Source organism: Lynx canadensis, chromosome A1 (genome assembly GCF_007474595.2).
Source record: "Lynx canadensis isolate LIC74 chromosome A1, mLynCan4.pri.v2, whole genome shotgun sequence".
Lineage (NCBI taxonomy): Eukaryota > Metazoa > Chordata > Mammalia > Carnivora > Felidae > Lynx > Lynx canadensis.
This window is the reverse complement of record NC_044303.2, coordinates 115,693,433-115,715,063: the sequence shown is the minus strand read 5'-3', so window position 1 is coordinate 115,715,063 and position 21,631 is coordinate 115,693,433. Positions and strand designations below refer to the sequence as shown.

The 21,631-nt window shown below is 48.4% G+C and overlaps 1 protein-coding gene and 1 long non-coding RNA gene across 3 annotated transcripts in view; one reads left to right on the top strand and one right to left on the bottom strand.

Moving 5' to 3' along the window:
* Positions 1-12,963, bottom strand: part of LOC115516634 — a 31,763-nt gene extending 18,800 nt beyond the window's left edge. Inside the window, exons 1-2 of the long non-coding RNA XR_003969610.1 lie at positions 12,684-12,963; positions 4,172-4,420 (exon numbers count right to left, since the gene is read on the bottom strand). This is a non-coding gene — a long non-coding RNA (uncharacterized LOC115516634). The remainder of the gene's footprint in view (positions 1-4,171; positions 4,421-12,683) is intronic.
* A 2,256-nt stretch (positions 12,964-15,219) lies between these two features.
* STING1 (stimulator of interferon response cGAMP interactor 1) lies at positions 15,220-20,656 on the top strand. 2 transcript variants are annotated; one of them, XM_030319352.1, is made up of 8 exons: positions 15,220-15,378; positions 15,670-15,770; positions 16,281-16,507; positions 16,634-16,814; positions 17,066-17,174; positions 18,344-18,582; positions 19,299-19,485; positions 20,063-20,656. In XM_030319352.1, the coding sequence occupies exons 3-8, from the start codon at positions 16,281-16,283 to the stop codon at positions 20,251-20,253; spliced, it is 1,134 nt and encodes a 377-aa protein (XP_030175212.1). In that variant the 5' UTR covers positions 15,220-15,378; positions 15,670-15,770; the 3' UTR covers positions 20,254-20,656. The 2 variants fall into 2 exon arrangements, with proteins under 2 accessions (XP_030175212.1, XP_030175221.1); XM_030319361.1 differs by lacking the exons at positions 15,220-15,378; positions 15,670-15,770 and adding an exon at positions 15,786-15,956.
* Positions 20,657-21,631: the final 975 nt, after the last annotated feature.

The following is a 21,631-nucleotide window of genomic DNA, read 5'->3' as shown; positions in this document are numbered from 1 at the left end:
AACGTTGTACCTTCAGAGCTCTTCCTCTACTACCTGCTGGCTCTATGGCCTTAGCCAAATCACTTAGTTCCTTTGTGCCTCAGTGTCCTTATCCATAAATTGGGAATAAAGATAATAATACCTCCTCGGGCTTTGGTGAGAATTAAATCACATAATGGCTGTAAATCATTTAGCACAATGCCTAAAATCAAATGCTGAGAGAAAGCAGAATGGTTTAGGTCATCAGTTTAGCATTGCTGGCCCTAATCCCCCACTCCTCAGGGACCTATCCATCTCCTCCTAAAGACCCCTGGGGAGGCCCTGGTTGGTGGGGGAACTGGGACAGCATACAGGGAAGACGGAGTAGAGAAACTAACTGATTCCATGATTATTTTCTAGTTTCACAACCCAGGGCTCCCTAGGAATAGCTGCAAACCCAGGCTGGCTTCCTCTCCTCCTGATCACCCCTCTCCACCTCCTAGCAGTGTTATCTCCTAACTTGACCACTAAAATCTGACACTAAATAGGCCCATCTGTATTTTGGCAATATAGTAAAAAATGGGCTCCCTTTGATCCAGCAAGTCTACACCCAGAAATGTGTCTTGAAATAACTAAGAAGCCTAGCAAGGATTTTGTGATAAGGATGGTCCTCTCAGTGTTATTTATAAGCAGAAACTCAGGGCGCCTGGGTGGCTCAGTCAGTTAAGCGTCCAACTCTAGGTTTCAGCTCAGGTCATGATCCCACATGTTGTGGGTCTGAGCCTCACATCGGGCTCAGCACCGACAGCACGGAGCCTGTTTAGGATTCTCTCTCTCTCTTTCTCTGTGCTGCTCCCCCATCCACTATCTCTCTCTCTCTCTCTCAAAAATATTAAAAAAAAAAAAAAGAGCGAGAGAAGCAGAAACAAGCTCTGAGTCTAATGCTTAGGTGATTGGCGCCACACACACACACACACACACACACACACACACACACGTCTCTCAAACACAACAGTCCAGCCATTACAAACTGTGCAGCAGAAGAAGGTTTTAGTGATAGGAGCAAATGTCCAGAATATGTTTTGTTAAAGTTTTCATATTTTTAAGGAAAATGATAAAATTTATTTGAAAAATTTCTTTTTGTTACTTATCTATGGTTTCTAATTTATTTGTGAATGAGCATATATTTATCCTGTAATGAGAAGCAAAAGCCCACATTTGGCAAAACTTAGTTAGAGATGGGAGTTGATGGACTGGCTTTATATTTAGCCTCTGGATGAGTTCTTGTCTCCCTGTGGCCCAATGAACTCCAGAATAAGAAACCCTAGCAGATCTAAAAGTTTGGGTCAAAAGAAAAGCAGTAGCAAGAAAGAAGACCCAAGCACTTCTGTGGTCCCTATTTTGATACTCTTTGGTATCAGCAGTTGTGTGTTTGATAAACTTGAGTTGGGGACACAACCTGACAGTGCCAAGGAGGGCTGGTAGCCCCTTCTCTTTCTCTGATTTGGATAACTGATGCTTTCTCATTCTCATGCAAACAGACCCCCAAGACAGGTCCTCAAGGAGCCCTTTTCCACCTGCTGGGCCCTTTGGTGTTCTCTGGCATCCTAAAGGTCTGGGCTACTTCCTCGCGAGGTGCATTCCACCATGTCTTTCTCCCATTGTTCACCCTTCCCTTTCCATTGTCCTCTGTTCAGGTGATGCACCCAGGCTACCTGTGAGGGGGAGGGGAGGATGCTTATCTCTACTCTGGGGTACTATGAATGATAACTACATAGATTTAATGAGGGTAGCTCATATTTGTTGGGAAGCTTGCAGAAGGCTTAGAGGATAAGCTGGACACTAGACTTCTGCATCTTCAACAGCCTCTTGGGTAAAACAATTTTTTAAGATTTTATTTTTTAGATAATCTCTACACCCAACATGGGGCTCGAACTCACAACCCCAAGATCAAGAGTCATGTCATGTTTAGCACTAAGCACTCTCACAGTAGCATCTGCTGCCCGTCTAGGCCTCTAAGCACTGCACCACACTGCCTGTCCCCAGTTCACATAATCCTCCCACAGCACTTGTCACATCTTGTCTTCATGGCTTACTCATCTCTGCCATTAGACTATGAGTCCCAAGACGGCAAAAATGACACTATTCAATCTGTCCCATCTATTGACCATTACCCAGACAAAGGTCTGGAACACATATTAGTAAGTACTGGCGAAATACTCAGATGATTCAGAAGAGGTTTAACACTCTGTGTCCCTCACCTCTATGAGATTGGCACCATTCAGGGGAGGCTTTGGGTGACCTGGTTTAGGAGGGGGGAGTGCTGAAGGACATTGGGTGTAAGCATTGGCTTATCAGGTTATTTACAGGGGTCTGCTGGGGTCCAGATTACCCACAGAGATTGCGGGTTCAGACCTCCATCAGTTTGCATTGTCCCAGATCTGGTTGGTCTCCTCACATGTGCTAGCCTCTGGTTTTCAGGGTACTAGATGTCAATAGGCAGGTGACTCGGGGGCATCCATTCCCACATCTGGAAAAGCCGCTTAAATAGGTGTGTAGCAATAGCCTCCAAGAAGCTATAAACCTGTTCTGTCTAGAGACCTGATTTGGTTCCTGGGGAGGTGGCCTCCTCAGGGCCTGGGCACCTGTTGGCCTAAAGGGTGGGGGAAACTTCTTTTCTTTGTTCCTTCTTCCTCCTCTTTGCTTTTAATATTCCAGCTCAATCATTTCCGCAGCTATTTTTGTCCCTATAAGCACAGAGGGCTCAAACATATTTATAATTGTGACATATTGTTCCTTAGTCTTTCCATTTTGTTTCTGATAATGCCAGTTCTGGGCATCTTAAAACTTTGGGACCAATGGGAAGTATTTGACAGGAAGGCTTTTGAGATGGGTTTCAAAAGTGAGGAGAGAAAATGGGAAAAGTGTATTCAGGTCAAGGCACAGAGAATTCTATGATAAAACAACAAAGGATGTGGGGGAGGAAGAGATGGGAAATGACAGGAAATGAGACTGAAAGGGCCTTGTAGGCCAAGCTAAAAGTTTGGACTGGATCCTGAGGGCAGTCAGAAGCCATTGAAGAGTTTGGGTCAGTGAGTGTATTCCAGCAACACAAAGAAATATTCAAATAGCTGATGTGTATCGACCACTTGATTTATAATGAAAAAGATGATTCTTTAGGGCTCCCAACAATCTTATGAGATGGTATTATTATTTCCATCTAATCTTAAGGGAATCTGGAGCAAAGGAAGATTGTTTGCTCAAGGTCAGAACTAGGAGCTGATTCTGGAGTCTCTTATGCTGGCAGATCTGAGAGAGGGCAGAGTTCAGGGAAGGGTTCTGGAGAAGGCAGAAAGGCCGACCACACTCCACAACTGCCTGGATGTGGGTGTGAGGATGGCAGGGATCTCAAGAATGGTGCCCAGGTTTCGGACCTGCGCACCCTGAGAAACGTGCAAAAACCCAATCTCTGGGCAAAAGCCCGGAGGGTGGTCCAGAGCCAGCCAGCCAATGGCCCTGGCTCCGAGGCTGACCGTTCTGGCAGGACAGGGCCAGACCTGTCGCCCAAGCTGTGCGGGAGCGGGAGGCGGAGGCGGAGCGGGAGGCGGAGGCGGAGGCGGAGGCGGAGGCTGAGGCGGAGCCGGAGCCGGGCGGGTCCTCCCGATCCTCCCGGAGAACAGAGCGCGGCAGGCGGGGCCGAGGACTGACGGGAGCAGTGCCACCTAGCGGAGGCCGGGGCCTTGGCACCCGAGCCCCATGAAGTCACCGCCCCCGAGGCATGCCGGGAATGGTAGAAGCCGGAGGAGGAGACCAAATGGATAGAGGAAGGGTATGAACCTAGCTGCAGTCTGGGCCCGTCTGACCTCTGTCCAACTGGGGACTCAGCGCGCACCCGAGTGTGGGGCGCTGGGGGTCCCCGATGTGCCGTACCTTCCCCACCCTTATCCTGTACGTCCTCAGGCAGCAGGCACGCCCACCGTGGCCTGCCCCTCTCAGACCCTTCAGATTCCACATTGGACCCTTCAGATTCCCTTCCTCCCTATCCTGTACGTCCTCAGGCAGCAGGCACGCCCACCGTGGCCTGCCCCTCTCAGACCCTTCAGATTCCACATTGGACCCTTCAGATTCCCTTCCTCCCTTCCTCACATTCCTCCAACTTGCCTTACCTAATTTTGGGTTCTCTCACCCATTCCCTTGCCCTCTGGCTGCTTACCTTCCCTTAGCTCACAGCCAAAGCATCATCGGGTCCTGTGGATGCTCCGGTTCCACCTCCTCTCCCAAATCCAGCCTCTTCTCTGTCCCCACTGCCTCTTTCTTGATTCAGGCCAACATCCACTCCAGGCTGGAAGGCCATCTCAGCCAGCAGTCCAGCTCTCTTGCACCCATTTTCCACATTGCAGACGGATCTTTGTAAAGATTCTCTAGTTCCCAGGATGAACGCTCTTCAGTGGCCTTCCTGTTCCTTTAGTATAAAGATGAAACTCGATTTGACCTACCAGCTTTTCACAGCATGGCTATGTGACCTCCAGCCCATCTTTCATAATGCCTTTCTCACATGTTGAGCCACAGTCCCACCTTTATCGAAATCACTAGTGGAGCTTGTTGACCAGGCGGACTCTGGCCCACCAAATCAGACTTCCTGGAAGTGTCACCCATGTTTAACAAGTCTCTGTTGGTTGACCCACTTCTTGCAGCTTCTGAAAAATGCCAGGTCTCGGTGCCCCCTGGCCTGTACACGGGTTCCCCCTGCCTGGAGAGTATACCTCCCCCATGTCCTTCTGATTGAGTTTAAAGGTCACCTCTCTCCTGCCCTCTACAAGCCCTGGGCTTACTCCTAAAACAGCAGGGTTTTTTAAAGTTCATTTATTTATTTTTGAGAGCTGGGGGGTGGGTGGGGGGAGGACGAGTGGGAGAGGGACCGAGAGAGGGAGAGAAAGAATCCTAAGCAGGCTCTGCACTGTCAGTGCAGAGCCCAAAGTGGGGCTCAATCTCATGAAGTCTGAGATCATGACCTGAGCTAAAATCAAGAATCAGACACTTAACCGATTGAGCCACCCAAGCGTCCCATAAAAAGTAGCACTTATGAAGTGGACTTTTGTTTGTCTGTTCCTCCAGCCAGAACATAAGCTCCAATAGCAAGGTGCCTGACACAGAGAAGGGACTCAATAAATACTGGTTGAATATTGAATGAATGAATATCTGGGAATACTCCTGTTCAAGACAACCCTAGGACCTGGCATGATGGTGTGAGAAAGAAGAACAACCCAGAATAAACCAGCCCTGAGGATGCAGAAGAGAGAGTGATTGGGGAGTGGGCGCTTCCATTTCCCCTCACACTACTACCCACAGGGGTCTCATTTAGGGGCACACACACGCCCCAAGGAATCCAAGGAGTACCTGTGCCTGTATATCAGCTTTCTTCTCTGTGGCACCATGGACCTATCCTTCCTCATCTGCTGGGGGTTTTGAGTCCCCCCCCTTTACTGTCCAGAACATCCGGGGATGGCATCTTTGTACCCCTGGCAGCACTTTGTCTTTTGTTTTTTGGCCCATCAGTGAAATCCCAAGCCCACTCCATAGCAATGATTCACTACAGCCTCAGGAATGAAAGCCAGAGAGGCAGCCTCAGACAGCAGGGTCAGCCCCTGCCCAGCCTGTAGGGAAGGCACTAAGGGAAACCAGCCATCAGGTGCCATCTAGAGCCAACACAGACCACTACTGGGTCCTGGGTCTCCTCTGGGTACAGAGTCAAGGTACTCTAACTGCTGTCCTCAAAGATGTCTCCATCTAGTTGGGGGTTGTGGGAAGGACTTGAATTGGTTCTTAATTACAACGGCAATGGTAATAGCAGCTATGATTCTTATGGAATGCTTACCACATGCCAAACATTTGACATGCAGTGTCTCTCACACCTTAAACAATCCCTTTGCAGATTAGGAAACTGAGGCTCAGGGACGTTAAGCCCATCCATACAGTTGAAGGGATGGGTATAAAGCAGAGCGGTTGAGAGGAGGGCTCTGAATGAGTCAGAAGAGGATACACTTTGGTTTGGGGGGGACAGTGGTGGCAGAGCTCCTCCCTTGGAAGGGGAGGCGCGTGTGAGAGTCAGCAACGGCAGATAAGCCCTGCTTGCCAGGCTAAGGAACTTGTATTTGTTCCTCTAGGCTCCACACCAACTGTTCCTTTCTTCTCTGTTTCTATCTTAGGTGGTCAAATGCCATGATTTGACCTAAGGAACTGAAGCTAGGGGTCCTGGCCCTGTTATAGTCCAGTTGCAGGGCCTCAGGCTGGTTCCTGCCCTCTCTGGGCCTCAATGTCCTCTCTCTGAAAGGAGCCTGACTCAGGCACTTCTAACCCAGCCCAGAGGTCTCTATTCATAGCTCTAGAGCAAAATTAAGCTCAGATGCAGGAGCAGCTTTGGGTTAACTTTAGTCTTTTAGCCTTTTCTCCCAAATAGCCTTTTCCCCCACTTCACATGTGCCCCCAGGACACAGGACAGGCACAGAGGAGGGAGGAAGGAGATAGAGCAAAGGCCTTTCTGTCTGTATATCTCTGAGTGGATCAATTGTCCAGATTTCTGCTGTTTTGGGTGGTCCTCCTGGTTAGGTCTCCAGACCCATACAGGCAATCTCTTCCTCCTCTTTACCATCTATATTCATTCATTCATTCATTCATTCATTCCTCAAACGTGAGTGCCTCGTCTGTACCAAGCATTGTAGAAGACCCTGAGATATAGCCATGAACCAGATGGACATGTAGGTGGTAGGACTGCCTCTCTCCTAGTCCAAATGGCCACCAGGTGTCACCAGTGCCAGCCACACAGCCTTTCATGGGTCTGAGAAAAGACGGGTTGGGATGGGAAAATGTGGATGGGTGAACCAGACCAGCTGTACTCAGTCTCCATCACAAGCAAGTTCTTCAAGTGGAAAAAACAAATTTACCTCCTTGCCCCTCCCCCACCAAAAGACACCCTCATGACTTTCTCAATAGCCCAGCTTGTCTGGGATCATAGGAACTCACACATTCTGTCCAGTATTCTCTCTGTAGCCCATCCCTCACAGAGAGCCCACCAGGCTTCTTGTAAACCCTTTTGGTGATCACAGCTCACCACCTCCTAGGCAGCCTATATTATTAGAAGATTCTTCCCGATTTGGAACCAAAATTAGGGGCACCTGGGTGGCTCAGTCAGTTAAGCAGCTGACTTCAGTTCAGGTCATGATCTCGCAGTTTGTGAGTTCAAGCCCTGCGTTGGGCTCTGTGCTGACAGCTCAGAACCTGGAGCCTGCTTCAGATTCTGTGTCTCCCTCTCTCCTCTGCCCCTCCCCCGCTCATGCTCTGTCTCTCTCTGTCTCTCAAAACTGAACAAATGTTAAAAAAAATTAAAAAAGAACCAAAATTTGATACTCACTTGGATTTGTCCTAGTTCTGCCTTCTACGGTTACAAAGAGGAAGGCTTTTCTGTCTTCTACAGCCCTTCAGACAGTTGAAGAGATTGCTCAGGTGTCCTGAGTTCATTTGTTTGTTCATCATTCATGACTGCATGCAGAGCATTTACCTTACGTCAGGCCTTGGGGCCACAACAGAGAATAAGCAAGGTTGATGCTGCCCTCCAAGGCTTACAGACTGTACAAGAAACCAGCAACCAAACCAGCAGTAACAATAAAACATGCACAAGGCCAAATAGGAAAGATCTGGACTGACACAGAGCAGAAGGCAAGGCCCTCACCTAGCATGGGGTCTGAGAAGTCTTCCTGGGGAGATCTCTCTGTGGTCAGGCAAAGGAGAACAGCTTCAAGGCTGTTCAGATGTCAAAGTTTTAAAGAAAATTTGGGGGAAACAATTCGGAGGGTTTTGCTCATGTCCTGAGCTTAGTCTGCTTGCTGGGAAATGCAGCATCATGCAGTGTCACGGGGGAGGCTTGGTGCACAGCGCAGGGGACAGGAAGAGACATCTAGGCAGGGAGAGAGAGCATGGAGTGTCTGGGGCACTGACAAGGCCGAGTCTTGTTGGAGTGCACAACTGAGGAAGGTGCTAGGAGACAAGGGCCCCCCAAAAGAAGGATGAGACAACTTCCAGCCCTTCAACAGCTTCTAGAAACCGGTGTCTAATGCCCAGCTCTGATCTGATGTGGGGTCTGGGAGATCCACAAGGTCACCATCCCTGAGGCAGATACTACATTCCCATGAACACAGGCCAGGGAGGCAGCAGCCTTTTTTTTTTTTTTTTAATTTTTTTAATGTTTATTTATTTATTTTTGAGACAGAGAGAGATAGAGCATGAACGGGGGAGGGTCAGAGAGAGAGAGGGAGACACAGAATCAGAAGCAGGCTCCAGGCTCTGAGCTGTCAGCGCAGAGCCCGACGCGGGGCTCGAACTCACGGACTGTGAGATCATGACCGGAGCCGAAGTCGGACGCCCAACCGACTGAGCCACTCAGGCACCCCAGCAGCCTTTTGATGGCAAGTCGAAGTGCACCTGAGGTCCTTTAAAGCCCTTAGGATGCTTCACTCAAACTGCTAGAAGGCCAGAGTGTGCCCATGTAAGGATCATGCAGCTGAGTTAATGAACTTCAGACTGAGCTGTTTTTCTTCCTTCCTTCCTTCCTTCCTTCCTTCCTTCCTTCCTTCCTTCCTTCCTTCCTTCCTTCCTTCCTTCCTTCCTTCCTTCCTTCCTTCCTTCCTTCTCTCTTTCTTTCTCTTTTTTTCTTTCTTCTTTCTTTCTTTCTTTCTTTCTTAGCTGTTTTTCCATTGTTCTCTGGCTCATTTCTTTCTCAGTTTTGATTACTCAAAAAATATGTGTTCATTTCAGTAAACATTTCTAAATAAAATAAACAAAATGAAAATCGAAAATTACCTTGTATTATTGTATTTATTGTTGTGTAACAAATTACCTCCGAACTTAGTAGCTTCAAACAACAAACACTGATTATCTCACAGTTTCTCAGATTCAGGAATTTTGGAGTGAGTGGATTAATTGGGTGGTTCTGGCTCAGGATTTCTCATGAGATTGCAATCAGGATGTCAGCCAGAGCTGCCATGATCTAAAGGCTTGACCAGGGCTGGGGGTTTCACTGACAAGGTTGCCTATTTGTGCGCCGGACAAGACGTTGCTGGTTGTTGGTAGGAGGCCTTGAAGCTCACAACTTAGACGTCTCCATAGCTGCGTGAGTATCTTATGACATGGTGGCTGACTGTCCCCAGAACAAGTGATTCAAGAAAGAGAATAAAGAAGAAGCCACATTGACTTATGGTCTAGTTAGTCCCATGCTTGGGAGGGGATTAGTCTCCACCTTTTGAAGGGAGGAATATCAAAGATTTGTGGATATCTCTTTAAACCTCCAGGTACCCCAAATCTCCTTCCAAAGTAACCATTATGAACATTATGTTGTATTTACAACCAGAGTTTTTCTCGTGCAAATATCCATATCTACTTTAAAAAATAAAAATGGGATCATAATACAAATATTGTGGTTTACTGCTATTTTATTTATTGTCTGAATAGGTAATAATGCACACAATATAAAATTTAAAAGGTATAAAAGCACATAATGACATGCAGCTGCAAGTGAGTCTCCCTCTCTCTCACTTGTGCCCACTCAGTGGCCCTCCTTGAAGTTCACCACCTTCACCATCTTCTTACAAATGTATATGCACAGCTACCGTGTTGTTTCCACATTCACTGTTCTGCAGTGTGCTCTTTCACCTCACTATAATCTCTCAGATATTTCCATATCAGTTCATAAGGAGAAGCCTCAATTTTTTTTTTAGTGTTTATTTATTTTTGAGAGAGAAAGAGAAAGAGAGAGAGAGAGCTGGGGAGGTGCAGAGAGGGAGATACAGAATCCGAAGCAGGCTCCAGGCTCCGAGCTGTCAGCACAGAGCCCGACGCCGGGCTCAAACTCACACACAAACTGTGGGATCATGACCTGAGCTGAAGTCAGATGCTTAACAGACTGAGCCCCTCAGGGAGCTGCTTCAATTTTTAAAGAGCCATAGAGTATTTATTGAGTGGAGGCACCAGAGTTTACTTAATATGAACTATTTGTAACCAGTTCTGTGACTTCAAAGTATCCTCTAAGTGTCCCTCAGTGTCAGCAAATGTACATTATTTGTTGCAGCTGCTTACCCTGCCGCTCTATGCATGTACCATCGTTATTTTAACTGATCCATGGTGTTGAAAGTTTGGGTTGTTACCTATTTGCTCATTTTTCTCTATTTTGCTTCTAAAGCAAACAGCCTACATCTAGTGAGCCTTTTGGTACTGTCCATCAGAAGCTCGAAAAATACACATAATCTTTGACCCCTCAATCCCACTTCTGAGAATCGCTCCTAATAATCAGAAAAGAAAGCGCACAAAGATGCACCTCCTTATGTTCATTGCAAATTTTTTTAGAGAAAAATTTTAAAGAATCTAAGGGCCCAATAACAGGTGGCTGCTTCAATCATGATTCATAATTCTATACTAAAGAATACTGGGCACACACCAAAAATTATGATGTGACTTTATTTTTATTGACCCACAAATATGCCTATGATATGTTCCTTAGTGAAAAAGCAGAATAGAGGGGTGCCAGGGGGGCTCAGTTGGTTAAGTTTTCAATGCTTGATTTCGGCTCAGGTCCTGATCTCACGGTTCAGAGACTGAGCTTTGCATCAGACTCTGCGCTGACAGTCTGGAGCCTGCTTGGGATTCTCTCTCCCCCTCTCTCTCTGCCCCTACTCCAACACTGCATGCTGTCTCTCTAAATAAATAAACACAAACATTAAGAAAAAAAAAAAAGAGATGGTAATACTCCTCAAATTGACCTATAGATTCAGTGCAAACCTTTTCAAAATTTCAGCTGGCATCCTTGCAGAAGTTGACAAGGTGATCCTAAAATTCATATGGAAATGTATGGGTCCCAGAATAGCCAAAATAACCTTGAAAAAGAAGATCAAAATTGGACAATTCATACTTCCTCATTTCAAAACTTACTACAAAGCTATAGTAATCAAGATGGTACGAACTGGCATAAGGATAGACTTCCAGATCAGTGGAAAAGAACTGAGAATTCACAAAAAAAATCTCGCATTCCTGGTCGATTGATTTTTGCCAATGGTGCCAAAACAATTCAATGGAGAAAGATAGTCTTATCAACAAATGGTGCTGGGACAACTGGATATCTACAGGCAAAAGAATGACTGTGACCCCCTCACTCAAACCACATCCAAAAAATTCAAAATGGACCAAAGACCTAAATGTAAGAGCCAAAACTATTAAATTCTTAGAAGTAAACATAGGTTTGAATCTTTGTTGTTGTTTTTAAAAATTTTTTCTTAATGTTTATTTATTTTTGACAGAGAGAGAAAGAGAGGCAGGGCAACGGGCAGAGAGAGAAGGGAACAGAGGATCCAAAGCGGGCTCTGCGCTGACAGCCCAAATCAGGGCTTGAACTCACAAACCATGAGATCATGACCTGAGCTGAAGCCATATGCTTAGCCAGCTGAGCTACCCAGATGCTCATAGGGTTGAACCTTGGTGACCTTGATGAGGCAATGGCTTCTTAGATATAGTACCAAAGGGACAAGTGACAAAAGAAAAGATAGATATTTAGATTTCATCAAAGTTAATAACTTTGTGATATAAGGACACCACAAAGAAAGTGAAAAGACAACCCATAGAATAGGGGAAAATTTCTGCAAAGCACATATCTGAAAAGGGACTTGCATCTAGAATATATAAATAACTCTTATGATAATTACAATAATACATTATTATTATAATTAAAAGACCAACAACCTAATTTTAACAATGGGCAAAAGATATGAATAGACATTTCTTGCAAAAGATATACGATGGCAATAAACACATAAAAGGATGCTCAACATCATTAGCCATCAGGGAAATGTAAATCAAAACCATAACGAGATACTACTTCACACCTACTAGGATGGCTATAATCAAAAAGATAGATAAGAAACAAGTATAGGCTAGAATGTAGAGAAATTAGAACCCTCATGCATTGCTGGTGGGAATGCAAAATAGCACAGCCGCTTTGGAAACTCGTCTGCTGGTTCTTCAAAAAGTTAAGCATAGAGTTACCATATGACCCCATGTCGTCCTTATCCTAGCAGGATTCCGGGACCTTTCCACATGAAAGGGATTGTGTGGGCAACCTCAGAAGCCAGAGGCCTTCCAATCCCACTCACACTCTGTCCCAGGCTCAGGGTCCCCTGAATGAGTGTTTAGGGGTTTATTTCTCTCCCAGGAACACTGATGACAAGGTCCATGGGAACTGTAATGGGGCTAGAAATAGAAACACATAGTGCCGGCCCAGACAAGCACTTGTGGAGTGTCTGGAGGGAAGAAGCAACTACCAGGAAGTGAGGAGGAGGCCCTAAGAGAAGGGCGACTGTGGAACAGAATGCTACTCTCTGCAACACTGGCCTAAGGGCAGCAACCTGTGAGCCAGGCAGCCTGAAACTTGGGCCTAACTTCCCTGCTTTGACCCTTGGCTTCCGCCTTGGATGCCAGATGGTCAGCCCAGAAGAGCTTCGAGGTCTCTGTCTGTCAGAACAGAGGAAGTGGTGAGGAAGATCCCATGCATACAGCTGTTGTGACACTCTGTAGGCCCCGAGGCCCCGGTCACAGACCCATTCTCCCATCCCCTTCTTACACCATTGACCCTGTTATGGGTTGAATTGTGTCCTCCAAAAAGATATGTTGAAGTCTTAACCTCCCAGTACCTGGAAGATAGTGTCCTTGCAGATGTAATCAAGTTAGGATGAAGTCATCAGGGTGGGCCCCATCCAACAGGACTGGTGTCCTTATAAGAGGAGACGCAAGGTGAAGACAGAGGCACACGGGTGAAGAACACCCTGTGACAGAGGCAGAGACTGAACGGTTGCAGCTGCAAACCGAGGAATGCCCGGATGGCGGGTGGGTGGGTGGGGCACCAGAAGGGTGCAGAGGCAAGAAAAGATCCTTATCTAGAGACTTCAGAGGAAGCATGGCCCTGCCATTGCACACTTCCAGCTTCTAGAACTGTGAATAAATTTCTGTTTAACAAATTTCTGTTTTTTGGGGGTGCCTGGGTGGCTCAGCTGATTAAACATCCGACTCTTGATTTCAGCTCATTTCAAGATCTCACGGTTTGGGTGATGGAGGCCTGCATCAGGCTCTGCGCTGACAGTGTAAAGCCTGCTTAGGATTCTCTCTCTCCCTCTCTCTCTCTCTCTGTCCCTCCCCTGCTCAGACCCTCTCTTTCTCTCTCTCAATAAATAAAAAAATAAATAAAATTAAAAAAACTTTTGTTGTTGTTCTAAGCCACCACATTTATAGTGCTTCGATACAGTAGCCCTAGGAAACTAATTCAGAACCCCAACATGATCTCGTGCTCCAGCTACGCCAGCCATCTCTCTGTTCTTCCATGGACCAAAGTCTTGCCCACCCCAGGGCTTTCGCACCAGCTGCTCTATCAGAATGCTCTTCACCGGCACTCCTCTCCACCACTCTTCCCTTGCTCCTTCCAAGCTCAGCTGAAATGGCATTTCTTCCTGGAAGTCTAGATTTGGGTATTCCAGGTTCCCTTCAGAAAAAGAACAGAAGCCCACCCTCCCCCTCTGCAGCTGTAGTTAATCACTGGTGCAGTTGCATAAGACCCACTGTCTTGCCCTGCTGTGCATGTCACAACAGGACCGGGCCTGACATATTCTCCAGCAATCCTATCCCATAGGCCCTGAGGCAATGCTGGGATTTTTTTCCTTTTAAAGCATACTCGAAGCAGGAAACAACCAATACATGTTCCACATTGGGAAAAGAAACCCAAGTAAACATAATGAGCAAACAGGGAAAAATACACTAAAAATCACCTACATTCCTACTGTATAGAGTAATCATTGTTAGCATTTTGAACTATGTGCTTCCACACCTTTTGTCATGCAAAGTAAGTTTCTTAAAATGCGATTAACTGTCCTGTATGCTGCTTTTTTCCAGTAAGAAATATATAATAAGCCTGTTTCAGGGTCAATAAATACAAAATTACATCATCATTTTTAGAGGCTGCCCAACCTTCTACTGTAAGGTGAATCACAATTTAGTTAACAAGTCCTCAACTGTTGGGCATTTAGATAACTTTCAGTTTTTCTCCGTGTAAACAACACTGCTATGAACATCTGAAAAAAATGGGCATTTTTGTGCGCTTGTCTGATTATTCCTTGACAAAGGGTTCCTGGAAGTGGATTGCTACGTCCACAATCACACATGTTTTTTAAGGCTTATGATGCATAGTGCCTACCTGGCCTATCAAATGGAGGAACTTCCTCCAGCAGAAGGGGTGGGATGAAGAACAGGTGCGGGGGAAGCGATGACCGGTGTGGAGGCGCAGAGCTGGCGGCGGGTGACCCCTGGGAGGGGTGGGTCTTGGGCAGCCTGGGGGAACAAGTTGCTGGGCACAGCTGACTCTTGGGACAGGTGTGAAGCTGTGCTCTGGGAGGGCTCTGCTCAGGCCTTCTTCTGGGCACCCTTCATTTTCTTTGCTTTTGAAGCAGCTGAGTCCTTGTTCGCCTCACGGGGCCCCTTTGTGAGCCACTTAAAGGGAAGAGAAGGTTTAAGGAATTCCTCCATTTGTAGAAAGTGATTTTCACAAACAAGAGTTTTTAGGAAACCTCCTTGTTCCTGGGAGGCCAGTGTCATGTATGAATGTGGGGTGTCATCTTGTTTCCGGTTGCAATGTGGGGAAGGGTCCAGGCGCAGACTCTCTGACCTGGGCAGGAATACACTGCTGCCCCTCTGTGGGTGCCCCCCAATCCCACTCCTGAGGTCTGCGCCATCCTCAAATCAAATCAGCTTATCAGTTTACGAGAGAGCAGCCCTGAGACACTCCCTCTGCCACCCCAGGGGAAATCTTAAGCATGAAACTTGGTCCTGGTCAATCTTCTATTCCTTCTCATGAAATCAAGGCACAGAGCAAGCAATTCACCACACTGAGCCTCAGATTACCCGTCTGCAAAATGGGGAATAGTATTATACCTACCTGACAGGGTTGCTCAGTGGATTAAGTAAATAATATATGTAACACTTAGCATAAAATCTGGTGCGTGGTGAATACCTTATGATGATGATGATGTCGATGAGGTTCCACTTGACTGCTTTTTTGGCTGGAACTGCAGGGTTCTCTCTCAGAAGTCATAGGCGTGGCTGCTTCCTGTGGAGAGCCAAAACTCCACTCCCCTGTGGGCTTTCTGCTGCCATAAAGCCCTTTACTAGAAAGGCTGTCATTACGGGAAATAACTGTTCATTCTCCCCACCTCCTTCCTGATATCACAGTCTTCAGAAAAAGAGGATCTGCATCTGGAAATCAGAATAAAAATAATCAGGCAGGGAAGCATGGTGTAATGCGTCTGGGAGTGTCGGTCTGGTCGCATGGAGTCCTGCCTGGGTGTTGGTAGAGGGTGTTTGATCATGAGGGCTCGAGGTGGTCAGGGTTGTGGCCACGGGGGACTGTAACGGGTTTGTGCACACCTTCGGTTCGGGGGTAGCAAAGGGCAATGGAACAAGGGCCTTTGCAAGCTTGCCTCCCCATGTCAAGACTGGGGCATGGCTTATTGGGGCCCTTCCTCCTTCCCTGGGGAGCCGGAAATACCCTCCTCCCCTAAGCTGTGGTCTGGCAAGACTCCAGGGCTGGAGCGCTGTGGAAAAAGTTATGATTGGTTTTTGATGTTTCGTTTTCAGGCTGTACCCAGAAAGGCTGGCCTTTATTGCTGAGAGCCATTTCATGGGGCTTTCTTTCCCTGTCATCTTCCAGAAACAGCCCGGGGTTTCAGAGGTAGAAGGTAGGTAGGATCAGGAGCAGTGGAGCAAGGGCTCCGAGGCTGAGGCCCCCGAGAGCCAGAGCTGGGTGGAAGTCTTCTGGCTGCCCTGCCTGCACCCCTTGAACTGCGGTGTCACCTTTGCTGACTAAAGTCTTCCCTGGGGTGGATTTTGGAAAGAGGGAAGTCCAGGTCCCCAACAGCCTCTAGGTGGGTGGCACCTCACAGGACACTTTCAGGTCTGGGTCTGGGACGGTTGCTGCTTTCTTTCTTCACTACTCCTGTGGTGTCACAGGGTTGGGTATGGTGTGTGTGTTGCCGGGGGTGGGGGGGGGCACATGCACTTGTCTTCCTGCTCTGTTTTCAACAAGTCTCTCCTAGACTGGAGCTCTGGGATGCTGTATGTCCGGCCTGTCCTAGAGGCTTCTCAAAGAGCAGCCTCTGGCTCTGGCTGGGCACCAGGGAGAAAGCAAGCTATCCCAAAGCGGTAGGGGAGTGAGAGGGTAACAACAGTGGGTTTCTTGGTGCCCACAGATGCCCCGCACTGGCCTGCACCCATCCATCCCGAGGCCCAGGGGCATGGGGGCCCAGAAGGCGGCTTTGGTCCTGTTGGCAGTCTGCCTGGCAGCCCTTTGGAGGCTGGGGGAGTCCCCGGACCATACTCTCCGATGGCTGGTGCTCCACCTGGCTTCCCTGCAGCTGGGACTGCTGTTCACGGGGGTCTGCCATCTGACTGAGGAGCTGTGTCACCTCCACTCCAGGTGACTCTATTACCCGCGGTGACTGGGCACCCAATGTGTCTCACTCCCTTGACCCCCGACCCTGCCCCTCCTTGAATCTCTCTGGCTGAGCTGGGCTGGAGCCTGGGGCTTGACTGTCACCTGCAGGTACCAGGGCAGCTACTGGAGAGCTATGAAGGCTTGCCTGGGCAGCCCCGTTCGCAGTGGGGCCCTGCTGCTGCTGTCCTGTTATTTCTACAGCACCCTCCCCAGCACAGACCTGCCCTTCACTTGGATGCTTGCCCTCCTGGGCCTCTCACAGGCATTGAACATCCTCCTGGACCTCCAGGTAAGACACAGAGAGAGGTGGAGGGTGTAGCCGAATGGAGGCTGCAGCTAGTATGACCTACTCTGACCTCAGCACTGGGAGTGGGATTAGTTTAGAGGTTTGTCCTTAGAGTAGAGCCTATAAGGTCTGTAACAGTGGGTCCAGCAATGGCAGAGAAGGAAGTAAGTTAGCAGCAGATTGGGAAATCTTCTTGAGGAGGAGGGCTCCAGTTACCCTTCATGGAGGCCTCCTTGCCCTGTACTGCTGTCTAGGTTCTAGCCCCAGCTGAGGTCTCTGCAGTCTGTGAAAAAAAGAATTTCAACGTGGCCCATGGGCTGGCATGGTCATATTACATTGGGTACCTGCGGCTGATCCTGCCAGGTGAGTCATTCTCTATGCCCCTCTCTCTAGGTCTCATACAGTTAGACATAAAACCTCTTGTGTTTCTAGAACTTGCTGTATTTTTCAAAGACTTTTTATTCCTAACAAATCATTTGATTCCCAGAGCAATTCTGTAGGTATGAAGGATATTATTATGCCTGATTTACAGGAAGGAGTATGGCACTTTAGAGCCATACTCCTTCTCCCTTGTTAACCATGGGAACAGTGACTTCTCCCTCATTAACCACGAATTCTTCCAGTGAATATTTACTGCATGCTTTGTGTCCTTCCTGTGCATTTTGTCTTTTAATTCATACCCTGTGGGCAACGAATAACCAACATCCCTGTTTTATTTTATCTTATTTTTTTAATGTTTATTTATTTTTGAGAGACACAGTGACAGAGTGAGATCAGGGGAGGAGCAGAGAGAGAGGGAGACACAGAATCCGAAGCAGGCTCCAGGCTCCGAGCTGTCAGCACAGAGCCTGATATGGGGCTCAAACCCACAAACTGTGAGATCATGACCTGAGCCGAAGTCGGACACTTAACCGACTGAGCCACCCAGGCGCCTGCAACATTCCTGTTTTAGAGATAAGAAAATTGTGGTTCTGCGAGGTGAAGAGACTTCTCCAAAGTCACATGGCTTAGTGAGAGGAAGAGACAGGATTTGAACCCAGGTCTGTCCAGAGCCTGGATGCTTGACCTCTCCACTGTGAGCCCATGTGTCAGGTCTTATTTCTTCTGACTTGCTGGCCCAGACCACAGTTCTCCCGTATCTCACTGCTATCTGCCCTTGTCACCAGGGCTTCTGCTAGGAAACACGTCTGGAGATAGGGCCAGACTCCGTGCAGCTGGAAATGCTGGCAATGTAACCTCCCAGGGCTCTTGCTGCCTCTCAAAGCCCTAAAAGCTGTGGTGGGAAGGAGTGGGGCAGGCCCAGAAATCTGGACAAAGGACAAGTGAGGCAAGAGAGAGGTGGTGGGGGTGGAGGGAGAGAAGGAAAGGGTTCCTGAATGCTCCGCCCCTCCTGGTTCCTGCACAATGCAAGTGGACTGGACCCTTCGTTCTCTTGAACCCGCACATTGAGGGGACCAATGACCTGGTCTCTATCCCGGGTCAGGTGGCAGACAGTGTTAGTAGGAATGACCTCTCGGGCCTTTCCACCCCAGGGCTCCCGGCCCGGGTACTCACATGCAATCAACTGCACAACAACATACTACGGGGCACAGGGAGCCATCGGCTGCACATCCTTTTCCCACTGGACTGTGGAGTGCCTGATGACATGAGTGTGGCCGACCCCAACATTCGCTTCCTGTATGAGCTGCCCCAGCAAAGCGCTGACCGCGCTGGCATCAAGGGCCGGGTTTACACCAACAGCGTCTATGCGCTTCTGGAAAACGGGCAACAGGTGAGTGTGCAGTGAGGTGGGTGCTGCTAAGGAGGAGTCAGGCCCAGAGCACCAGAATTCTGACCGCTGGCCAAGCACTGATAAAAATTCACTGCCTTTCTCTGAGCCTCAATTTCTCCAGTTGGTGCCAAGTTTCAGCTCTGAATGGTGACAATGATAAGTAACCCTTATTTAGCACTTACTGCATACCAGATGATATTCATGTGACCGCCTCATTTAACCCTCACTGCCACCTTGTGAGGTAAGGATGGTTATGACCCCTACTTTACAGATAAGGAAACTGAGACTCAGAGAACCAGCAAGACAGTGGATGATTTCAACCTGAGTATACCTTGCACTTGACCATAGAGCTGTCCTAGATGAGGTTCTGAAAATGTCTGAAAGATTTCACATAGATTGAGGGAAACCAAGAACAGGTTGAACCCCAGGGCCCAGCTCCCAAATTCGTTTCCAGCTGGAGCAGTTGACAGCAGGTGACTTGATGGGCCTTGCCCTGGGATCTGAGCGGGAGGATCTGTGAAGGATAAATTTAGCAAAGTCCTGGTCCTGATTTTAGGAGCAAAGACCACCAGACAGCATAGATCCCATCAGGGTAACCTCCTCCCAGTGCTCCATCTCTACAGGCTGAGGGAGGGGGGCCCCAGTAGTGGCATTAGGGTCCAGAGTCTGTCTGCCTGGGCCCTGGTTGAGTCTTGTATTCCTCTCACCTCCTCCAGGCAGGCATCTGTGTTCTGGAGTACGCCACCCCCTTGCAGACCCTTTTTGCCATGTCACAGGATGGCCGAGCTGGCTTTAGCCGGGAGGATCGGCTTGAGCAGGCCAAACTCTTCTGCCGAATACTCGAAGACATCCTGGCAGACACCCCTGAGTGTCAGAACAACTGCCGCCTCATTGTCTACCAGGGTGAGGGGTTGATAGGCTATAGGGCAGGAAGAGTCAGGTGTCCTGAGGGGTTAGAAATAGATATGACAGCACCAGGTCCTGGGCCTTCCCAAGTGGTCAAGGCATTCAAGCCCTGCATTCTTCCTCCCTGGGAGAGGTCCTACCTCTCCACCTAGGGCACTCAACTGCTTTCTGAGGTGTTCAGCTATTTGTCCTGGGTGGAGTGTAAAAAGATGGGTTCTAGGGGCGCCTCACTTCATCTAGGGATGCCAGAAGAAGCAGAAGAGCCCCAGGTCAGGAGCAAAGACATCGGGGCTGCAGCCTCAGCTCTGCTACTGCATCACTGTGTGACTTTGACAGGTCCCTGCCCCTCTCTGTGCATCATCTTGAAAACTGGGAAGGTGGAATTCTGTTATCTCTAAAACCACTTCTAGCTCTAGAATTCCATGAAACTCTAGCCCCAGAGTTTAGTGAAGGGGAGGGGGTGCCGGGATGTGCGGGAGAAGAAGGTTTGGAGTATCTGCCCAGCAGTCCTCAGGGTATGTTAAAATGAGAACATGTGAGGTCTTCATCCACACCTTCTCCATCCCTGTTCCAGAACCTGAAGAGGGAAGCAACTTCTCCCTGTCACAGGAGATTCTCCGGCACCTTCGGCAGGAGGAAAGGGAGGTCACTGTGGGCAGTGTGGGGACCTCAATGGTACGCAATCCCTCTGTGCTGTCCCAAGAGCCCAATCTCCTCATCAGTGGCATGGAACAGCCTCTCCCACTCCGTACAGATATCTTCTGAAGCCCAGGGTTACCTGGTCTGCACTCCCAATGCTCCCCAAGATTCTGGATTCCCAAGACTCCGGATTGAGGAGCTTTCTTCAGCAGCTGAATGGCCAGAAGAACCATTTCTTCCCACAAGGACCCTCTCAGAGATGGTCCCTGAACTTAACATCTCAAGATGAATCCTATGACCTTGGGCAAGTTATTTTGCCTCTCTGAACCTCAGTGCGCTCATCTATGAAATAGGATTATAATCATTGCCCTACCTACCTCACAGGGTTGTTGTGAGGACTATGACTGTCTGGAACTTTTTTGTAAACTCTAAATGCCAGGTAAACTTAAGGGACACATCAGGTGTCTTCCACTGGACCTTCTAGACTGTCTCTCTATCCCTCTCTGCCTCCTCTTCCCTGGGATGGCATCACCAGGGTCCCTTGCTCTCTGGATTCTGTTCATGCTCAATCCATGAGGAGCCCCACTAGGAGAACAGAGGGAAGGAGGAGGGTGATATAGTGGTAGTTACTCCCCAAGATCCCTCCCTGCAGTATCAAGATCACTATGGGCTCTCTGCATCTTTGACCTAAAGTCACGGCTCTGCCATGCTCTCAGTACCCTGTCTATCCCCAGGTTCCATTACCTGCCCCTTCCCCATGCTGCTCAGGCCTACCAGGTCCTGGTAATGTCCACTTGTGGCTTCCTTATACCTGCCCTTTCTAAACAGCTCCCCTTTGGGGCACCTGGATGGCTTAGTCAGTTGAGCGTCCGACTTTGGCTCAGGTCATGATCTGACGGCTCGTAAGTTCGAGCCCCATGTCTGGCTCTGTGCTAACAGCTCAGAGCCTGGAGCCTGCTTCAGATTCTGTATCCCTCTCTCACTCTGCCTGTCCCTTGCTCATGCTCTGTCTCTCATGCTCAAGAAAAAATAAACATTAAAAAAAATAAAACTATGTCTAACAGCTCCCCTTTTAAACACTCCTCAGATTATCAATTTGAGCATGCCATTTTTCTCTGGCTGGACTCTGATACAAGAGAATGGCATTTATTGTCTGAAATGTCCAAATCCACTTGCACAGACATACTTCCTTATACCCCTCCTTATTCTAGGACAGGACAGAGTGGTGGTGAGTATCATTTCACTGTGAACAGAGCCCAGCAGTCAGGCTGAGGGTGTAGAAGGTAGCGCACCCCATGGCATCTGCCTGCCCTTTCATGGCTCTTGTCCCTAGTGGGAGGCTTGGGGAATACAGAGCGTCCTGAGCAGGTGTGCAGATGCCATGAGGGGTACACAGCTGGATCCCAGGCAAGGTGCTGCTCAAAGGAGCTGGGGGCACTGAATGAATGTCCCCCAGATGATAGAGCCTGCAAAGGGATAAAGGGTGGGGGGAGAAGAGCGTTTG

What these genes read in the sequence shown, in the direction of transcription:
- STING1 (XM_030319352.1), top strand. Translation starts at nt 16,281, where the DNA reads ATGCCCCGCACTGGCCTGCACCCATCCATCCCGAGGCCCAGGGGCATG. An exon ending in CTGTGTCACCTCCACTCCAG is followed by an intron (nt 16,508 to 16,633) that starts GTGACTCTATTA and finishes TGTCACCTGCAG; the next exon opens with GTACCAGGGCAGCTACTGGA. An exon ending in TTCTGGAAAACGGGCAACAG is followed by an intron (nt 18,583 to 19,298) that starts GTGAGTGTGCAG and finishes CACCTCCTCCAG; the next exon opens with GCAGGCATCTGTGTTCTGGA.